The sequence below is a fragment of the Melospiza melodia genome, chromosome 2, assembly GCF_035770615.1.
Source record: "Melospiza melodia melodia isolate bMelMel2 chromosome 2, bMelMel2.pri, whole genome shotgun sequence".
Classification (NCBI taxonomy): Eukaryota; Metazoa; Chordata; class Aves; order Passeriformes; family Passerellidae; genus Melospiza; species Melospiza melodia.
Genome location: NC_086195.1, coordinates 129,488,080 through 129,508,777, shown reverse-complemented (window position 1 = coordinate 129,508,777; position 20,698 = coordinate 129,488,080). Strand labels below are relative to the sequence as shown.

At 42.6% G+C, this 20,698-nt stretch overlaps 1 protein-coding gene and 2 long non-coding RNA genes across 6 annotated transcripts in view; 1 reads left to right on the top strand and 2 right to left on the bottom strand.

Moving 5' to 3' along the window:
• Positions 1 to 4,699, bottom strand: part of APP (amyloid beta precursor protein) — a 193,468-nt gene extending 188,769 nt beyond the window's left edge. For 3 of the 4 annotated variants that reach the window (XM_063150004.1, XM_063150006.1, XM_063150007.1), the window contains exon 1: positions 4,490 to 4,698. In XM_063150004.1, the coding sequence (XP_063006074.1) occupies positions 4,490 to 4,546 (57 nt within the window). In that variant the 5' untranslated portion in view covers positions 4,547 to 4,698. Of the gene's footprint in view, positions 1 to 4,489 lie in introns of all 4 variants that reach the window. The other variant, XM_063150005.1, reaches the window with a different exon arrangement.
• On the top strand, positions 3,446 to 20,420 carry LOC134414840 (uncharacterized). The gene is made up of 3 exons (XR_010026853.1): positions 3,446 to 3,525; positions 10,956 to 11,132; positions 20,391 to 20,420. It is a non-coding gene; the product is annotated as an uncharacterized LOC134414840 (long non-coding RNA).
• Positions 7,154 to 16,916, bottom strand: LOC134414841 (uncharacterized). The gene is made up of 3 exons (XR_010026854.1): positions 16,875 to 16,916; positions 13,275 to 13,307; positions 7,154 to 7,204 (listed from the first exon to the last, which is right to left on the bottom strand). It is a non-coding gene; the product is annotated as an uncharacterized LOC134414841 (long non-coding RNA).
• Positions 20,421 to 20,698: the final 278 nt, after the last annotated feature.

Sequence of the window (20,698 nt, the reverse complement as noted above, 5' to 3'; positions counted from 1 at the left end):
TGGGCATTTCCTTTCCCATTTTCAGTTCCTTTTCAGTTCCTCTGGCTCACCTGTCACTCACAGCAGACAGGCGATTTTTGGCCCAGATGTGATTCTCTCAGTGTCACCATCAGTTCCAGGGGCTCGCCGACTGCCGCCAGTCAGGCCGGTTCACTGCCTCACACGGAGGCACCAATTGTTGGCGATGGACAGAGACAGGGAAGACTGACTCGGTGATCAGAACCCAATTTTATTGTGGGATGCAAATGCTTATATACTATTTCAGGGAGACTAGTAATGTGTACTACAGTGATTAGGTTAAAATCACATACACAAAATTATGCATATCACAACATCTCTTGCTTGCAGAGTTTAATGGGATTTTCTTTTTCCAGTAAACCTGTCTGAAAATTAGACCTAGACTGCAAGAAGATTCAAAGTCCCACTTGCTTTTGCCAAGGCATCCTCTTATCAAATCTCTTATGTTAACCAGGTCCAAAGTCCATTGTCTGTCTTATGTCCCCTAATATTCCAGCAAGTATGCATACATGTACATATATATATATATACATGGACATTTGTCAAATATAATTTTTATTTATTAAACCAAAAAACAAATTTTTCAGTTTTTGGTTATTGCATACCTTTTTTGGAAGCTGTCAAAATTACATAATTCAGAGTATTCAGGACGAAGGATGCCAGTTATGCCTAGAGAATTCCAACACAGGTGAACTAACCAAACAGTGGATGGGGCAGGCTACCCAGAGAGGTGGCACAGGCTCTGTCCTTAGAGCTCCATTTTCAAGACTCAACTGCACAAAGCCCCAAGTAGCCTGGTCTGCTTTGGCCACGGGGTCAGACCAGAGACCTCCTTCAGGTGATGCTATCTACCAACCTCTTGGCCAAGCCTCCACACCCAACAGCTTGTGTTAATTATTTTACTGAGTCACTAAAAATAATTATTCTACTCAAATAATTATTCTACTCAGAGAAACAGCTGTCAATTTGTCAAGCAATTAGAGAAGTTACTATACTCTTCAGCTATTTTGCTAAGCTTTGTTTTGGAAAAGAACTACTAATTAAAAGAAATCGTCATACCTTTTCTGCACAAAACTTATAAATCAAACTGCTTATTATTCTTCACAGTTTATTAAATTCATGCAAATCACAAGTCATGAAGAACCAAAAGAGATCTGCGCTTCTTGTGGGTTTGCCCTAAAATTCAGCACTGATCAATTAAAAATGAGTAAGGGAGATGGCTTACATCTGTCACACAAACGGCTCATGGGGGAAAAATTAAAATTTAAAAGCATGAAGATCTTGTCAGCTTCCTCAGGTTTTCATACACGATTCGTGAAGAAGCACAGCAGTTGATCGTGTTTTTTCCACAGAAAAGGCATCTGAAGATCATGCAAGTCCCAAAATTGTCTGTTAATCATTAATCAAACAAAAGACAAATGAGAAAGCAAGGGAGAAGCTTCCTTTCTTTACTCACTCATTTGTTCACATGACTGCCAAGGATCCTGATGATCCCAGAGAGCCTGCCCTATGTACCCACTCAGACACCCACCCCCTGTCAGCATCTTAAATAAAAGTGCAAAAGGGTTCCTGCAACAAATGCAAACCTTTGCCAGGGAAATCTGGGAACAGAACTGACAGAAAGAGGAACTGAAAGTCTGTAATAGAAGCAAAGTAAAGGCATTGTTCCCCCTCCCACATTTAAATGTCACTTCTTGAAAGATCTACTAGGAAACTAAACAATGAAGAAAAAAGTATTTGGGGTCTTTTCCTAAAAAAAACAAACAAAAAATGCCAAAAATAACAAAAATAAGAACCTATATACATCACCTAGGTTAGAGAAAAACACTGTCAAGAAACATCTTTTTTGTCTTTTTTCTGAGGACCAGCTTATGACATATTGATATCTTAACAATTTCATTTCAGTCAGCTGGTAAAGGAGTCTTGCTTAGAAACAGGCAGCTAGAGCAGGGAGCAAAATAGGCATAGCAGAAGCCTCAGTGTGCTAATGAGAGGAAATTATTTATAAACTGAGATCACTGACACAAATTCATGAGGATAGTTACTGTCTGTTGCATTTATCTACTAAAACCAGACAATTACTGAAAAAGATTAAATGCAAGAATAGCTACTGCAGAATATGGCAGTGTCACAAACCATGACAACTCTCAGCCAATGAGAATGATTCACATGAGGGTCAGAAAGTTACATGCTAAGCAACCATGGCAGCACCAGGACATCACTACAGAATATTTCCTTTCAAGATGCTAAATCATTATTAATCTACTTGTAATTTTAGAAAGGAATTCTTCATGCGTAAAATAGAGAGAATTTGTTTTGGTCCTGTTTTTCTCTTGCTCATACCATTTCCCAGAGCAAAAGTACACTACAAAGCAAAGTACAGATTCTTTGCTGCATTCCAGAAAATACTTGTAAAAATAGTAGGAAAAACATTTCATTTCAGAAAAGAGATCTACAGAAAATCTAATTCAAACATAAAAATTTAACCCTTTAGCATAAGAAGATAGTTCAAGAGCAGAACATGCACGCACACCGTTTCTATTATATGAAATATTTAGTGTTAAAAAAACAAGTGGCTTGCTCAGAACATCAACCTTACAGAATCAAGACTGACAAACACCTTACCACAAGATCGCCAGATGTTAAAACCTACTTCCCCATGAAACATGAAGAAAAGGAAAAAATGTCAAGCCTTAAACATTCACATGGAACGACAAAAGACAGAAAGCTTCTGCAGAAACATCAGCGCCCATTTCAGTAAATGTTTCCAGACAGAGGATGTCTCTCAAATTTCTGGCCATCACTAAGGCAGACACCATCACAGAGGTCTCTGAGCATACATGTTCAGTCCTCCTGAACAGTTCTGGTACAAAATTCAAGCCTCCTTTCTTCCAGCACCTTCGCAGTGGCAACACCTACACACCTATCATTAAGGTCAGGGCTACAAAGAGCCAACAGAAAAGTGCATCCTTCCACGGTCTATCTTGACGCATGGCATCAATCATAAAATCTCATTTTTTACTTAAGCTACACACCCAAGGCAGACATTTCCTTCTGTTACATTCAGACAGGAAATGGTTGAAAGAAGCTACTAAACTCCAACGAGTGTTATAACTGGAAGCTTTAAACATCTGAGCATCTGCAGAACTGCTCAAATTGATACATCCTGCCCAATCTTGGCAAGATCAGCCTCAAAGCAGGAGCCTGTGGCGGGCAGCCCTGGCTGCAGGGACGGAGGGCTGGTATGAAGCTGTCTGTCTCCTCTTATTCATGGCGTACTGGGGTCCCTCCCGGGAAGGGCACCACAGACCCGCATCCCCATGCCCTGGGGAAGCGGGGTGGGCACCGCGAGCATCCCTCTCGGCTGTCAGGCCTAATACTGTGCACCACCTCACCCCACCCAGTTCCTGACTCCCCGCAGGAGAAGGGGAATTGACACAGGAAGAGGACAGAAGCCGAAGCCTTCAGGCCGAAGCACGGCAAGCAGGGAGCGAAGGAGACCTCGAGGTGACTCACCCCTCCCACACCTTCTTTTTTGAGATCTGGGGGAAGGGGGGGCGGGGGAAGAACGGCACCCAGCCGCGCTAACTCCTCCTCTGGGATCCAAGCGTTCAGCCAGCCCACCCCGCAGCCACTGCGGTGCGGCACAGCCCCGGACGGGCGGGCCCGGGGGACCCCCAGCCCCCGCCCGACCCCGAGGGAGTGACCCGCGGAGGTGCGGCCCGGCCGGGGCGGGCGGAGCCACCCCGGGGAAGGGAGGAAAGAGGGCGGGCAGGGGCGGAGGGGCGCGGGCTGTCGGCGCCTCCTCTCTGCTGCACTGCAGAGGCGCCATCTTCCCGCGCCTCCGGCCCGCGGGGGGGCTCGGGCCGGCCCCGACCACCGCCCCCCCGGGCACCGCCTTCCCGCGGGGCCTCTGCACCAGCCGCCGGGGAGCTCTGGCCGCCGTCCCGCACACCTGCGCCGCCCAAGGCCCGCTCCCCCCCATGGGAGGATACCACCGGCTCCGCAGCCCGGTTTCGCTTCCCTGCCGGGGAGACGCCCTCGCGTCCCCGCTCACAGCCTGGCTGCTCGCCCCGGCCCCCGCCCCATCGGGGTACGCCGCGGGGCCATCCGCCTGCGGAGTGCCTGCTCCTGGGGAAAGTTCCCCTCCCCGAGCCCCCGGCGGAGCCAACCCCAAGGCAGAACTGGTGCCCCTGGCGTAGGGGGCAGAGCCCCGGCAGCCGGACACGCTCAGCGGGGCTGGGGGCGCCGCTCCCAGCCCTGCTCCCTCCCCGATGCCTCCGCCGCCCCCGGCTCGCCGCTCCTATTGTTCGGCGGCAGCCAGGGATGGAACACCCCTAGGAAAGCAACGCTCGCCTGCCCCGCCGCGGCCAAGCCCACGCCGCGGGGGCGGCTGCGGACAGACAAAGCTTCGGAGAAGCGGTGGAGAGTGGTAGGGAAGCCCCCGCCCGCTGCTTCCCGCCCCACTTACCTCTAGAGCCCGGGCGGCGCCGGCAGCCAGCAGCAGGACGGCTAAGTGGGGCAGCATCGCCGCGGCTGGGAGCGGGGAGGAAGGAGGGGAAGGAGGGATGCCGTCCGGCGAGACGCGACGGGGTCCGACTGTAAATCCTCGAGGCCGTGCCGCTGCCGAGGAAAACGACTGATGTGCGGCGGCTCCGGCAGCGGCGCGGCGGGGCCGGTCAGCTGATGGCCCGGCCCGCCCCCGAGCGGGCGGTGCGGCCGCCCGGCCTGCGGGGACCCCTGGCGGCGGCGCCCGGGAGGTGCGGCCTGCCTCGGGCGGGCGGACCGGCTCTACCTGCCCTCGGTGGGTCTGAGGGAGCTCCCGTGCCCTCCTCGGCCGCTCGGTACCACCCATCACCTTCCCCGCACTGCCTGTCCGCCGCCCGCATCTCCAGGGACCGGGGCGCCTCCTTGCGCGGTCCCCCCTCGCTGAGGCACTGCGTTCAGAAAGGAACCCCCATCTTTGCAAGGTGCTCACAAAACCACTCAAATCTAAACGTGTTGTGTGGTTTAAAGGCTATTTAACACATTCTGCCTTTGCTAGCAAGGTTGCACACCGGGCCGGGATCTCCTGTTCCTGTCGAGGTGCAGGTGATGAGTCAGCACAGCCGTTTCACATATGGCACACCACACACAGCATTGATAACAATGATATGCAGGAACATCAGAGGAGCTGGGACTTACGGCAGATGAACAAGGAAGAAATCAAATTAAAATGTAGGACTTCATCAAATACCATCAAATCAGGAGGCCAACGTAATCTCATCCTCTGAACAGCACTGTTATAATTGGTATAATAAACCTGTAAGAAAAACTTGAAAGTGACAATTAGGAGCTTCATGTTGAAACAGCTGCTATTGTAGCCAAAATTCAGTGTTACTGATGTGCAAACTCCATGGCAGGATTTCTGCTCCCACGACAGCAGCTGATAGATCCACCCCGTAACAGGGACCTGCAGCCAGGCCATGTGAGGGGCAGGTGATGGAAATCTGGAGCATGAGTCTGATGAGGAGCAGCTGGAGGAACCTGAGGTGTTCATCCTTTAAAAAAAAGGAGTCTCAGAACAGATTTGCTCACTTTCTATAACTATCTAACAGGAGGTTGCAGAGAGATAGGAGTCACTCTCTTCCCCCCATCATAAGTGATAGGATAAGTGGAAATGGCCTCAAATTGCAACAGAGGAGATCTAGGCTGGATCAAGGTGCCCCGGGAACTGATTGACTCATGAACCCTGGAGATTTTTAAAAGGTGTATGGGACCTTGTGACACTTTAGGGACATGGTTCATTGATGGACTTGATGATCTTAGGGTTCTTTTCCAACCTAACTGATCCTGTGATCTGATTCTATGGCATGCCCTTGGTGTTTGGCTCAGTACAGAAGCCCAGTGTTGTGCTCACTGCTACTCACTCATCTTCCCTTGAAGTCACAACTGCAATCCACTAAAATTCTTGGACAGTTATGTCCAGATGTGGAAGGATGCTTTGCAGGTGAGAGGAACCCAGGTTGCCTGCCAGGTGAGCTGCAACATGCAGTGAGAGACCACCAGTGCATTGCACCCCTACAGCCAGGCCTTAGAGTTAGAAGACTGTTCTCATACAAATATGAATCTTCTCATACAAGCCTATGAACTGGCAATGTATGGAAGCTTTTGGGGAATTTCTTGAGTCACACTTGATGAATTTAACAGATCTCTGACAGGCAGATAACAGCTGAGCTTCTGAAACACACCAGTGACACAACTGTACATTGAAATTAGTTAAATGGCAGGCTTAGCTGTAATGATTTAACACTGTTTTCTGCATTTTAGGATAATGATCACATGACTTTGAGGGGTTACAAAGGAATTGCTGTGCAAATTTTCTAACCAGTTGGCTTCTAAGCTCAGACATTGGAAAGGCAACTCCATGGCTGCAAATAAGCAACATCCTGTTAAAACTTATTGAGGTTATTCAAAAACAATTCTTCCCTGAAACAATGGAGGCAGTCAGAAGGAATTTTTTTGCAAGTTTCTGAGGGGAAAAAAGGGGCAGATAGAAAACTAAAATAGATTCATGTAGCTCTTTATTATAGGTTGGCTTGGTACCTCTGTAATCATGTCTTCCTAGTTCTAAAATCAAAGACTATTTCAACTGCTGCTTCTTTGGATCAGCCAAGCCTGCTTTTTTTGTCACAATGGGAGTGCAGGAAGGGTGGAGGTTCCTTTTGCCTATGGTTAGGAGTGGGGCAGACCCATGGGATTGCACACCTTCAAGGAGAGCAGGAAAGACTCAAGTGACAAGATGGGGAAAAGTCAAAGGGATCAGGAGACCCCTATGAAATAGGTATTTCCATTTACAGCAACTAAACACCAGTGGAAATATCCAAAGTACAGTGACAATGTTTGCTTAATATTTCCTTAAGTTACCCACGGAAAGGTCAGAGGTATTTTGAAAGCTGTTCATAAGGTCTACAGAATTTGGTGATGACCTGCTGATAGAGAAAAGAACAAGGACTGTGTCCTATTTTCTACTCTTTGTCATTTTCAGGATCTGTACAGAAGGTCCAATACACTTTTTTCCATTCTTTCTATACTTGTCATTTTAGTATAGAAATATATTCTTACCAGACCTCAGAAGCTGTCATAGCTGGAGTGCAACAAATCCCACTACTGCCTCACAGCAGGGCCAACAATGGAAATCATCTTCCTGTAGAAGAAGGAAGCACAGGTTGGGTCACAAAATGATAGGGCTTACATTCAAATTTAATACAATGCAAACAATTCCAAACTATACCCAGATGTGATTTTGCCTTAAACTCCTGAGCTTTTTAATTCAGTGATGAGCAAAAATGCATGTCATGGTTTTTTGGGGTTTTTTTGGCCACTTCTATGCTCTGCCTGTGTATTTATTTTTTTTTTCACAAATCATGTCTAATATTATTTTACAGCCTTGTTATTTCAATATATTATGTATATGCAAACATTGTTCAGCCATTCCCTTTCTCATTAAATACTCATGAAGCAAGTGGACCTTAACCAGAGATGGTGATACTACTCTACAATAGGTAATAAACCACCTCAGCCTGCTTCATAATCTAATGAATTAAAGAACAGAACTTGTCTGTGATTTCTGAAGAGGGACAGGCAGTCTGTGGCTGGGACACAATTACAATTGCCAGATATTGCCAGATATCTCTGAATATTAAAAAGTAGTTCTACATAATGCCTGCCATTTACCTGCCATTCATTGAATTTCTGATGCCCAAGGCTTGTTTCATTCACAACAACAAAATAGAAGTTATTACTGCATTTGTCAGCTATATTTTATTTGTATGAGAGATACTTCCTCAGATTATTTCAGAACAATGCTGCAGCTAGTGCTTTCATGGAGACAATTTCTTCATTTGTTCTCATCTCTGAGAAGAGGGCTCAGAGTTGGCAAATTATTTTTTTGGTTCAGTCTTCAATGCTGACTCACTGTCTCCTTCTGAAGCTGCTCCACTTCAGAACTCTCCATTTTCTTTGCAGGGGATAATACTGTTTGCCTGGTTTTTTGATTCTTATATGGAACAGATGAAAGCACTGGGGTTAGTATTTTTGAATGAACCTATGGAAGCTAAGGACTCAGATCCTACTGAGCTGACACTTTCTGTATTAGTCTCAGATAAGGAGTATTTCTGTATTAGTCCCAGTTAAGGAGTTTTTCTGTACTCTGAAAACTAGTACAGCATAAATTACTCTGCTGGTTTGAAAGTAAAGCAGAGGGAGAAATGAACCCAATGCAATTATCTTGAGAGAGATTTCAGGTTGGAGTCACAATTTAATAGAGAGATTATAATAAATGAAATGATACACAGAAACTGGCTTAAACCCACAAAGTCACAGTAAGCCTGGCACCCTGTTGGTCAGGGTGGTAGTCACAGTCCTATCAAGTGGTGGATGCAGTCCTGTGGAAGTGATGGTTGCAGTTGAAAGCAGCCATCCTTTGGAAGTCCTGGTCTTTCTCTGGATCCATCCAGTGGTGGTGCTGATAGCATCCCAAATCCCCAATTATATATGATGAGGCTCAGGTGGGAATGTTCAGTACCTCCCCCAGGGTGGGGAACTTTACAATGGAATGATGTAATCATGTGAGTCATAGGATATTTTTGTGAGTTCTTGATGGTTTAAGTCTTTAAAGTGCTGCCCTTTATGATGGTGCAGTTGAACCATCGTGGCTCATTAGCTGAGATGACCCCCTCAGGATGGATGTAACTATGCTGGTGCTTCCCTGGAGGGAGTTATCATGGCTGAGTCATTGAAGACAAAGAAACATTTCTCTGCCTCGAAGGGTTTGCCTCTTATTTAACACCCAGCTTGTGGCTTGAGGAGTTGGAAATGCAACCTGGGCAGGTACTGCAAACCAGCCATGATAAACAGTTTATCAGAAATGATGTAGTAATACAGAGTTTGGTTACACCCCACATTGATACTCTCCTGTAATGCAGGACAATAACCAAATTTATTTCAGACAGCTTCAGGAGGAATTTGTGTTTTCAAAAGCACAACATAAATTTTAATGGAAAACCATTTGAATTTATGCTACAACTTGAACCGCTGCAGGTGTAACTAATCTGTTCACTATCATGCAAGTGTCCTCTAGAGACACGTTTTTTTCCTTCTAGAGTCAGTCTGCAGCCCTCAGCAAAAGACTAAATATTAATCCAAAATGGGAAAAGAAAGATTGTCTAAATATTAATCCAAAATAAGAAAAGAGAGATTGTACATAATCAACCCTACACGAGTACATGCTGATAGCCACAGGAATAGGTGCAGATATGATTTAAAATAGTGAACAGTTGGTCATTGAATTCTGCAAAGCATCTTTAACTTTGGCTTTTACAGATGTAGTACACAGTTAAGTAGCCAGTAGCCACAGAGACCTTCTCAAATGCAGATGATTTGTTCTGTATAGCACAGTGGTATTAGGCATTGATGATATCTGCTGGAGCAGCTACACAATACAAACGGCAGAGGAAAGGGAATTGTGAAATCACAGTCCAAAATACCAGCATGTTCAGCCAAGGAAATGAAATGGACATGAGAACAACAGTAATTACTCCAGTGATTAGGATGTGGATATACATGGGCATCACTCCATATCAAAAAAATATGGTGCTATACTGGCTTCTCCTTTTGACACAAGCTTTTGTGTTTGCTGATCGTGTCAATATAGGGGAAATCTTTAGGGTATCTGCTTCTTCATTTGATTTTGAACACCTGATTTTATTTACCTAATTACTACATTATGCAAATATTATAGCATAATCAAGAGTTTAATATCTATTCCTTTTTTTTCCACACTGCATGCACAGAATCTTCCCAGATATTTTTGGCCTCGTGCTTGTGTGGTTTATTTACTAGTAAAGTACGGCAGGTGCAGGCTTTCTGCAGCTGTTTTAACTCACCATCCTATATACAAACCACTCAATACTAACATGCTTCTCCCAGAAAATAAAAAGCCACCCTACAGTAAACCAAGCCAATTTCTTTTCAAGCAAGTCACGTTTGGCATCGCTTACAGAACAATGAGCATTTCTGAATGATTAAAACAAATCCTTGAGAGCATTTAACTCCAAGGGAACCCCAGAGCAAATGACAATGAGCCATTTGCTCCCCTCTTGTGGAGGCTGGAAAACTGGCCGAGGAAAGGCTTGCTGCACTCCCTTGGAGGGCCAACCCTTGAACTATAACCACTGTGGTTGTGGTGAGCTAAAAGATTCCCCCCCAATGCTTTGCTTCCCTGTGTTGAGTCTTTGTACCCCTTTGGTCCTTCCCCTTTGCTCTGCCCCCATGCCCTCACCCTATTCCTTCCAGGGTTCTGCCCTGTCCCTCGCTATTCCTGTATAAACCCCTGTTTTCCCTCTGACTCTTGGAGCTCTTTTCCCTGGCACCCTTCATAGAGTGCCTCTGTCCACAATAAAGGCTTGTTCTCTGTGGATCACCATACAAGGCTCTTGTCTCTTGCCTACACATCTCCTGAGAGTGCATCTGCATTCATCACATGTGGGTTGTGCCTGTGCACCTGACAGTGTGTTCTTTTCAGGACACTTCTCTCAAGGAAGGTTGGGGCACCCCCAAAGACTCTGCCTACCGTGACACCCTCTAATTAAAAGTCACGGTGTGCTTTTTGCATTTACAGTTATGGAAGCCACCAGATGAGATGGTTATGGTCCTCTCAGCATCTCTTCAGCAGCCTGTTTTACTGTGATTTGTCTTCCCAGATAAAAGAGCAGTTTGTGGTGTGAATATCCTAAATCAGTAACACTTAGCAAAAATAGGGGCAACCTACATTGCCTTTGATTTCTCTCAATATCTGAGTGCACTAGTGTTGTCATTGTAGTGCAAGAGTTCTATTGTCATTACATTGCAAGGGTTCCATATTGCTAGTTTCATATCTCCTTGATGTTTTCTTGTAGGCACCTCCTCTAGATGACTGACTCTTCCTTGTCCTCACAGCAGCCAAATGAATCCAGTTACCCTCAACCAACCAATCCACTCTTCTGTAACATTCTTATTGGCTACAGGTATGGCCTGTTAAAATCAGGCCTGTTCCTAATCCTTAATAATTGGCTCAGCTGCAACTCTTTAAGGAGGTAAGATTACTTTCTATACTATCTTTATTTACTTATGTTCTATCCCCCTACACACTAGTAAGCTTTTAAATACTCTTTAAAAGTTATTAAATATTTTTTTTTACTATCAAAGATTTACTTTGTTGTTTTATCCCCTCTTGTGATTCCCAATGTTATAGATGAATAACGTGATGGTTGACTCTCACAATTAAGGAGTGAATATTATGTATATGTTAAGAGAAGTTTTGCAGATGTATAGTTATGTTTCCCCTCCCCCTCGCACTCTTATCAGGGGATGGCCTTAGTACTCAGGGCATTTGGGAGGGTCAGTTTGTCATTATGGCAACACCCGACCTCCAATCAAGATGGAAGAAAGTGATCTCCAGCACTGGACAGCAAGGAAGGAGTCGATTAACAAGACTTTGGGAGGGGTTAGAGGTATAGAAGGTGGAGCATCCATTTTGTGGATGAGCACATGGTGGTTGAATCCTTTGCTCCTGGCACTGTATCTTTCCTTATTCATTCTTTTGTTGTATTCTGATAAGGTCTTAATAAACCTTTTAAAATTTTAAAAGTGAGTATCATTTCTCACACCACAATACCTTATCCAGCTCTCCACAGACACAGCTCTCAAGGTTTGCCCAGGTTGCCTCCAGGAGATGTAGCTTTGCTCAGAGCTGTCCTGCTGTCATCTGTATTGCCCAGCCCCCCAAACCAGGAATCCACAAACATTCCTCTCAGCTTTTAGATCCTGTCTTTAGATACTTTCATAGTCTGAGATAGAACCTGTTAATACACACCTAATTTTTCTTATAGACTTTGTACAAGATTGCTGCCAATAAAATAACCAACTCTACTTGGAAGCTGTAAAGTTATTAAAGGAAAATCTTGTTACTTTTGAATCAGCTTCCACCTCTTCCAGGCCACACAAGCCTTCCATGGATGCCTGAATGGACCTCAAAATAAAAAAGAAGTTTCTGTCTGGCCAAAGGAATCTGTCTGTCCAAAGTCAGACACCATACTTTGTTGCCACATTATCTTGGAACAGAAATAAAAATAAGGAAATTTATCAGATGGATATGTACGTATACATACATAAACAGAAAATATTTCTTAGATTCTGAATTCAGTTTACTAAAGACATTTGTACAGAAGGAGAGAATATACTGCTATTTTGATTCTTTCAGCATCATGTCTCAGACCATAAAACACCTGCTTAATTGCTACCACAGTAGGTTGGGATGCTCAAAGACCAATCCTCTCACCTGTTCCTAGGAATACAATGCTTGACTCAATTTTGAAAGACACAGCTAGATTGCAATAGACATTAAATAAATTCAAAACAGTATCAGACCTACATAATACACAGAATCTGTTTGTTAAGGAACTTCAGGAAAGGCATTCCCATTCTTCAACCTCCCAACAGCAGACTTATCACATGATTTAGCCTTTACTCAAATGTCTGTGAGGAAAAAAACATAGCAGTTTTCTGAAGGCTGTGAAAATCTGAAGTGGTCAACAGAGACTCTTCAGAGGAAGTGAAGTCTGAGACCTTTACATTATGAAATGACAAATTCATCTGGAACACAGCTCCACCAAAATTCAGCAGGTGACAAGAAGGTCTCTTGAGCCATAAGCCTGCATTTCAAATGTGGACAAAAACCACCCAACTCAATAAATTGTTGCATGGGTTCAATTACTTCAGCAGCAGTGAGGTATTAGGTGCCACAACTTTCTGTCTCTTCACTCCCAATACAGCTGCTTGAAAGACTACAGGCATTGCCCCAAAGACTCTGGTTCCAGTACCGTGGCAGCTATAAATGGTGATGCTGCTGCAGCCCCATGTGCTCACTCTGTACAAAACTGAGGCTTTCACTCTGACAATTGCCATCACCCTCCACAGCAATGGTATGTCTGCATTCCCAGTGCTGAGCTGCAGCAGCATTTGAGGTGGGAAGAGCAGGAGGCAGAGGCTAAAGTGTGCATCTGTAACTCCCTTAGCATGCTGTTTGTAAAGTCACATTAGGAGACTGAAAAAATGTCATGGGGCAGCCTGTGCAGTGTTTGTATATGTGAGGTTGTTATTAAAAGGGAAACAAAATGGAAAGAAAAATAAGCTTCCCTTCATTTGTACTGCAAAATTCTGGTAGGTTTTTTTCCTACCTGAAGATCTACAGTTCAAGCCAAGCGGTAGACCTGAAAATAAAAGAAACATACTTGTTTTAAATTAAAAGTACTGATTCTTGTTGGCTTTCTATATTTCAACGTGCTATAGAAATTGCAAATGCCTCCCATCGTTATCAACCTGAAGCAGATTTATATTGCAAAACAAAATGTAAGAAGGCAGAAGGAAGAGGAGGAGAAGGAAGCCTCAGAATATCCCAGCATCTGCTGAGTCCTTCTGTGGACCCTCCCCGCAGCCATCATTAACACTTGCCAGGCGAGCTGACTCAGTGTACTCAGAAATTCACATGCAAATATGGAACATGAGGCATTTTCTCAGCTTTAAGCTGGTGCTCAAAGAATGAGCCCAAAATAATGTGCCTGGCCTTATATGCATACATTAGAAAGTGCAGATCAGATCACTTGGTGAGACAGTTGATATTGTTCTTGGACAAGGACTCATATAATCTCATGGGACCCTCAAAAATGGGTTGTAGGGTAGCAATCAGGATTTTGGAATCATGGACTGTTACCCCAAAGAATAGTGAATAGTGAAGTAATGCAGATTAGGCGATCATCAAAATGTAAATGAACTCTTCTAAGAGAAAAATTTCTGTAGAGTCTCATAGTAAGACTAAAATCATTGATGAGGCCAGGAGCATAGTAAAGAAGCTTTACAACAGCACAGGAACAGACATCTAGAAATCACAACCATCTTTTATAAAATACTCACAGTATTAGAAGCAGGAACGTTTGATCACAAGCACATAAATCAGTGACTGCAGGAGGTTTGTAATGGATGGTTTTGGGTGGAAAAAGGGGGAAGGGAAGTAGCAATGAAGAATCACAGCCTGTTCTGTACACAAAAACAGTGCCATCCTTAGAGCCTCCGTGTTTTGTAATCACCCTGCAATCTCTCTCAGCACAAGGGTTTCAAAATATTTGTTCAAGTTGATTTGGCATACATCTGCCTCATTCTTTTACACAGAAAATAATTGGGCATACTGTTTTCTGACTTATAGCAGAGACACAAAAACCTGCTGAAAGCAGGAGAGTAGGTGAAATTTCCTTCTCGCTTGGCAGGATTTGTGAGACAAATGGTAGGCACAAGGTTGGTTCCACCAAAAAAGGCTCTAAAACTAGACTCTGCATACTAGTAAGCTAAGATCAGGCTCCTGTCATCAGATCCTGTGTCATAACCTGCTCTTACAGGCTGCAGAGGGCTTGCACACGCTCTACGTTCAGCCTCAGTGGCCAACAGGGCAGGAGGGCTGCAAGCTGGGACACCAGTACCCAGCACCTGTGCAACTCGAGGTGTGCTCCTTCAGGCACCCAGCAGTGCAAATGCCAAGGTATTCATTGTAACAGAGATGCTGACATTATTCTTTGCATTTTTAACAAGCTACTAGTGAAGTATTATACAGTGTAGAGGCCCGTGAGCCTGCTGGGGAGAGGGAAATGGTGATGCCCTGGAGAGATGCAAGTTGGGCTCTGGGCACTCCTCACAGCTCAGGGTGAGGAAAGAAGCTTTCCCCATGGTGTTCTGCAGCACTATGTTAATTTGTCCCAGTTCTATCCTCCCCATTGGCCTTCCTACCCCTTTTACCCTTATATGTTCACACCCTAGTGAGTTTTCCTTTCCCAGTCTTGCCATTTGTTTGTGTAACCCTGCCCATCCACCCTGGCATTCCCTATTGGTCCCTTCCCTGTGTACCGCCCATGAGCCCTCAGACCACTGGATCCCTGATGCTCTTCTCTGCCCCCTCTTTTCCTGTATTTATACCCTGGACCTCGTTTGTCTTTGATCCCAGGACTCCTTCAACCTCATCTGGAATAAAGCAGGTTGGAATTCCGTGCCTGGACCCTCCCGTGTCTTCACTGCCGAGCTGCATGTCTCTCTGTGTGTGTGTGTGCTGCTGCTCTCCTGGCTCCTCCCTGTTGGGACGAGACACTCTCAGGGAGGGTTGTGCCTACACCGCCACGGACCACAACAATGCAGCTGCTTTTATATCAGCACAGAATTATGCAGAGTTAATGAGGATCAGTGTCATGTCAGACATTTCAAGAATCATCCACTTTCTCCAAAATATCAACATGGTACTGTAGAGGGAACACATTCTGACACTTGCTTATGAAAGCCTCTTGCTGTACAAAACAGATTTCCCTGGCTCTAGGTGCAGTTTATTGTGAGCTACTGCACTACAGAATCACAGAGCAAGCCAGATCAAGCTGTAAAAGCCAACATCCACTTAAATCTCGCTAAGTTCTATTTTGAAAAGCAATTTGTTTGAAGTTGACTTCATTTCATTTGAAATGAAGCCAACAGATTCTGAAATCAGCAAGGTTATTTCAGATACATCACCTGATATATTTTGCATGTGCACTTGTTGCCCCAAATTGAGTTTTTAACATTTTTTAAATTAAAAAAATCCAAACCACCACATTTTTGAAAATTGTCAGAAGATTATATAGCACAACTGGGGTCACAAATATAGCTGTCATTTTCTCAGAGTTTGGAACACAGGAAATTCAAGAAAACTCATTCAAATTCAGTTTTTGGAGAAAAATGGAACAGAGGCATTCTTATAGCTGAGAAAACTAATGAAAAATTAGCAGCATCTCTAAGTATAATGTACAAATATTTCTAACATAATAGCTGTACATTATGCCTACTAAACTATGGCTATAAACCTAAATATATTAAAAACAATAGAAAGATATAAATACTGGTGTTCAGCCTCTAAAGTCTCAAAGGAAAAAAAAAAAGACAGAAATTAAGCAGATAAATCCAATATTAGTAGGTACAATACCAAAGTTGTTCTATTTGACTTCTTATGCTTTTTACACCAAATGTAGTACAGCTGTTACTGTCACACTGTTAAATTATTCCTTCCCCCTCCTCCTGGCACTTAAATATCATATCTATATCCAGAAATTCTTTCTATACCTAACAATACTAAATATATATATTAGTGTATCATATAATATAATATATTATATTATACCCTCACTGTGGTGTATTTTATAGCCATGTAGCTCTGTGAAGGCAGTTATTGATGTCACTATATGTCTAGATGAGAAAAACAACCTGGACTCCCATCAATCATTTGAGATGCTGGAAGCAAGCTACCAGCATTGCAGCAGCACTGGTGAGATTCAAAACTGACTGAACCATCAGTGACCTTATGAAAAAATTTAAGGAAGCAAGTAATTTGTTGCTCTTTTTACATGAACCCACGATGATCCATGTCTCATTGTGATCAACAGAAGCAGATACCACACAGGATTTGAAAGCAACAATTCCACAATCTCCAGTTCACATCAAGAAATACTGAAGATATTCTGGTGCAATTCCATAGCCATTTAAACCACCCAACATCTGCTTTGGTCAACCTTGTTTGTGCAGTCATCTCAAACTATGCTTCAATTGCTCATTGTAGGCTCAACCTAGGTTAAATTATCATGGAACTCACTATTCACACCAGCATCTGGTAGGAAAGAGATGTTAAAAGCCAGTGTGCTTGAATTACAGAAATACACATCTATGTACCTATAGATAATGACATAGAATATAGATATATAGATATAAATGAGAATTACCATCATCGTAAGGATGATTTTTCTGTTCTTGCATAACTGCAGCATACACTGTTTCAGTCAGATGTTAAAAGTACCCTGCTCGAACAAAAATGATCTAAATTCCTTCAGATTCCTGCTCTCAAAAAAAGAAAAGAAGAAAATTAAAAAAAAAAAGAAAGGAGTTATGTATAGCAGTAAGGGTGTGAAAAGCTGGTATGTTTCCAGTGCATTTCAGGTAAACATGCCACAGCAACAGCTTGAATTAAGCAGTGGCATCCATAGGAAGTATTTGACTTATTCTCTTTGTGCAAACATTAAGTAGAAAACAAAGACTGAAAATATGGTGACATTTAAAAATAAATGGTTTCAATTAATTTCTTCAGGATTGTATCTGGATAGCATTTAGTTAAAATGATGCTTAAATTGTGCTTCTCAAAACTGTTCAGGGTTGACATAGTTCTACTCCCAAGTAAAAATCAGTAGGAGTTATACTGCTCACTTCTACAGAATATGAGCCAATGCTGAGCATTCTGAAAATAGCTTTCCATCTGTATATCTATGTAAATGAATAGGCACTGTTAGTAGAAATAGGAATAGAAAAGATCAGGTTTTTAATTTTAAAAGTTGGAGTTAAATATAGTGACTATACTAGAAAACAAAAACCCAAGAAAATCTCAGGCAAACTTTAATACTTTTTCCTTTCATTTATGGCAGGAATGGATGGAAAACAGCTCCATTGCCTCAGGTGACACAGCTCCAGGTTTTCTAAGGTCATTAGACACCACCAACTCCTTAGTAATGGAATTTCACACTTCTAGTGTCCAGATGAGGACTGAGCCATCTCTGAGTTAGTCCCAGGCAGTCCACCACTGCTAAAAGAAATAAATTTATCAGCCAATACCATAAAAACTAAAATGTTCTAAATTTAGTAGAAGTAGAAATCTACTTCCCATTTTCCCTAAGACAACCTTTTCTTCTCCCATTAAAAGTGGTCCTATCTTTGAAGGAACAACCCTTTGTGACAAGCAAACATCTGTTAGCTCTGAAGCAGCAGAACATTTACAGTAATCAATATTTAACACATGAATAATCCTACTGACTACAGGGAGGCTGCAGGTGTGCCTCAAACAGCCTTACTTCAGTACTTTGTACACTCACAGCCTGACTACTGCAGAAGTTAGCAAGGTTCATGGCAAGATCTGGCAATACTGCTTTTTGGTATTTTAAACCTTCTCAGTTTTGGTTCCTTCAGGCCTTTCTGACCTCACTGCACTTCCAGAGGCCTTTAATTACTGAAGGATCATCTTGCATTCTTGCTCCATTGTGCACCCCTATGACAAGAGATCTAGTGGGCCAGAAGACAAGCTGATATAAAAGGCCAGGAGCCTTATCAGCTGCAAACTTAGCTCTTGAAGTCTTGAAGGCTCAGTTTTGAGCAGCAGTGCAGTGTGGGGAGAAGGACTTATGTGACACTGCTCTTGGGAAGCAGGTAGAGGTTTATTCAAACTTTCAAACTCAATAAAGTCTAGGATGTGTTAAGACTTTTTTTTTAATTAGAGGTTTGAAATCTTTGATCTGTTTTGTTATATTATCCAATTCAGATTTAAGTACATCCTTTATTGACCAAAGTGCCAACCAAAGTGGCACCTCCAGTGTTACTTGATTTTGCTTCTTTTCTTTAAATAGTTTTTTTTTTTAAATCAGGAACTCAAGAAAAGAGGAACTAGAACTAATGACGTGATAAGCTTATCTTCCTATGGCAGTCAGAACTTGATGACTGCACCTTCTGAGCGTCTTGGGCTATACTTATATTCTCAGAAAATCAGTAAAGCTTGTTCAAAGATCCAGGTCTTCAGAATGGAGCTCGTTTTGTAATGGGTGGGGATTTTTTACTTTGTTTTTTACATGTTGTAAAAAAAAGGGGAAAAAAAAAAGAGCCAATAATGCTGTCAGCTTCTTGCTAGTAATTCATGTCTAATACCAAAGTACAGAAAGCCTCACATCTAGTACTTCACGTGGAATATTTCTCCCCTGTGATCAGCCTAAAGTTGACTTAAGTCACATTGAAACTATCCTAGTTGAAACCCCAGAACAGACAACTTCTTCCAATGGTAAGGAAATATGAGAGTGAGATACGAATATTGATGCAGTTTTGAGGCTGACTTTCCATAGAATATTTTGTCCAGTTCAAGAACTTGTCCTTTAACCCAGAATATCTTTAAAGTTACCTCAGTGCTCCTCAAGGTTGGAGTAGAACTCTGTGGTCCTGCTTCATTCTCAGAGCATTCTGCTGCATGAGTACCCCTGTGTTTAAGCAGGAGACACAGATCTGAATTTGTTAATGGAGGTTTTTCAGAGAATAGTAAGACTTTAATCCAAGTGCAAGGAGAATTTCTTTTACCCTGATTTCATTACTGTATAGCAACCAGTAGCTCATTCACACACAAAAATCATTCCTAAAATCCCCACAGTGCTTGCACGGTTTGCAGCTTGCAGAAATGATTACATTTTTGTTTGTTGTTTGCCTAAAGGAAAATAGTATAAAAGCACAGCAGATAAGAAGAAAAAGGCATCTTTCACTAAAGGTTGTTTGTTTCCTCTCACAAGTGTCACTGGATGTGTTTCCTGACCTCTGATGACTAGGAAGTAGTGCTGTGTAAACCTCTCTGTCACAAATCAAATCGTTTATTGATGCCTGTCATTTCTGGCCATACCATCAAGGGCTTTTCAGTCTTTTTCTGGGCATTCTTTCCTAATGTCTCCTATAATGTGCAGTAAGTTATGAGCAGAGATAGGAACTACTGCATGACTAGATGTACAATACAATCTGTTATTGAGTCAGGATGAAATTTAATAGAAGCTCTGCACTTTTCATCTCTTGCCAAAAACTACAATTTAAGTAAATTGTGTTAGGAATAAAGCCATCATGTCATATAATTATTGAAAGTGGCTGATTATGTTTTGTACTATAAAGAGCTGTGTGTCATTATAGCAGGAGATTCAAGATCTTTTTTAGAAATAGAAAAAAAACCCAACCCAATCCTGTCTGAAATATTGACATCTAAACACAGCTTTTCAAGTAAAAAAATGTTGGGGTGTATCTTTATAGGCTCAAGTCCACATGAATCTCAATATTCAAAAAGAAAAGGAGTTTATGAACCTGATTAAACATTTCCTTTTCCAGAACACCATATTTGAAGACCATCTTGTACCAAAATTTCCTAAAATAAAAAAAAAAACAAACACCAAACCCCACATAAGACAACATAAATACAACAAGTGAAATATCCACTACCAAAAGTTACCCAAGCACATACAGAGAATTAAAATGAAAGAAAGTTAATGTTGGCATGGCCAGTAGATATCACACAACGATACGACAGATTCATGCCAATAAATTGGTAGCAAGAAATGAGTTTTATGGGCCCTGGCATTTCTGTTGACCCAGACATAGTCACAGGCATAACAAACTGAAGATATCATCTCTCATTGTTATTGAGATAGCATGATTTAGCATGATTCTGGTTTTTTCTTTAGGACAGACTGAATTCACAGTGAAGCAAGTGCTGTGCTAAGTTAAAGAACAGAAGTGAACAGAGGAACAGAAGTGAACAGAGAAACAGAAGTGAACAGAGAAACACAAGCCAAGAAGAGTGAATATAGTTAAAAATTAATGAATCTTTTGAAATCATTGCTTTGAACAGCTACCCACCTTCAGTCAGTTGGATGAAACTTTGGAAATAATATTTTGCTGGCATGATAAAAGTTGGACATATAAAAATAAATAAAAAACAAACACAGTTCACAAAAAGAATGAGGTTTTGTTAATACAAGTGAAAATGCCA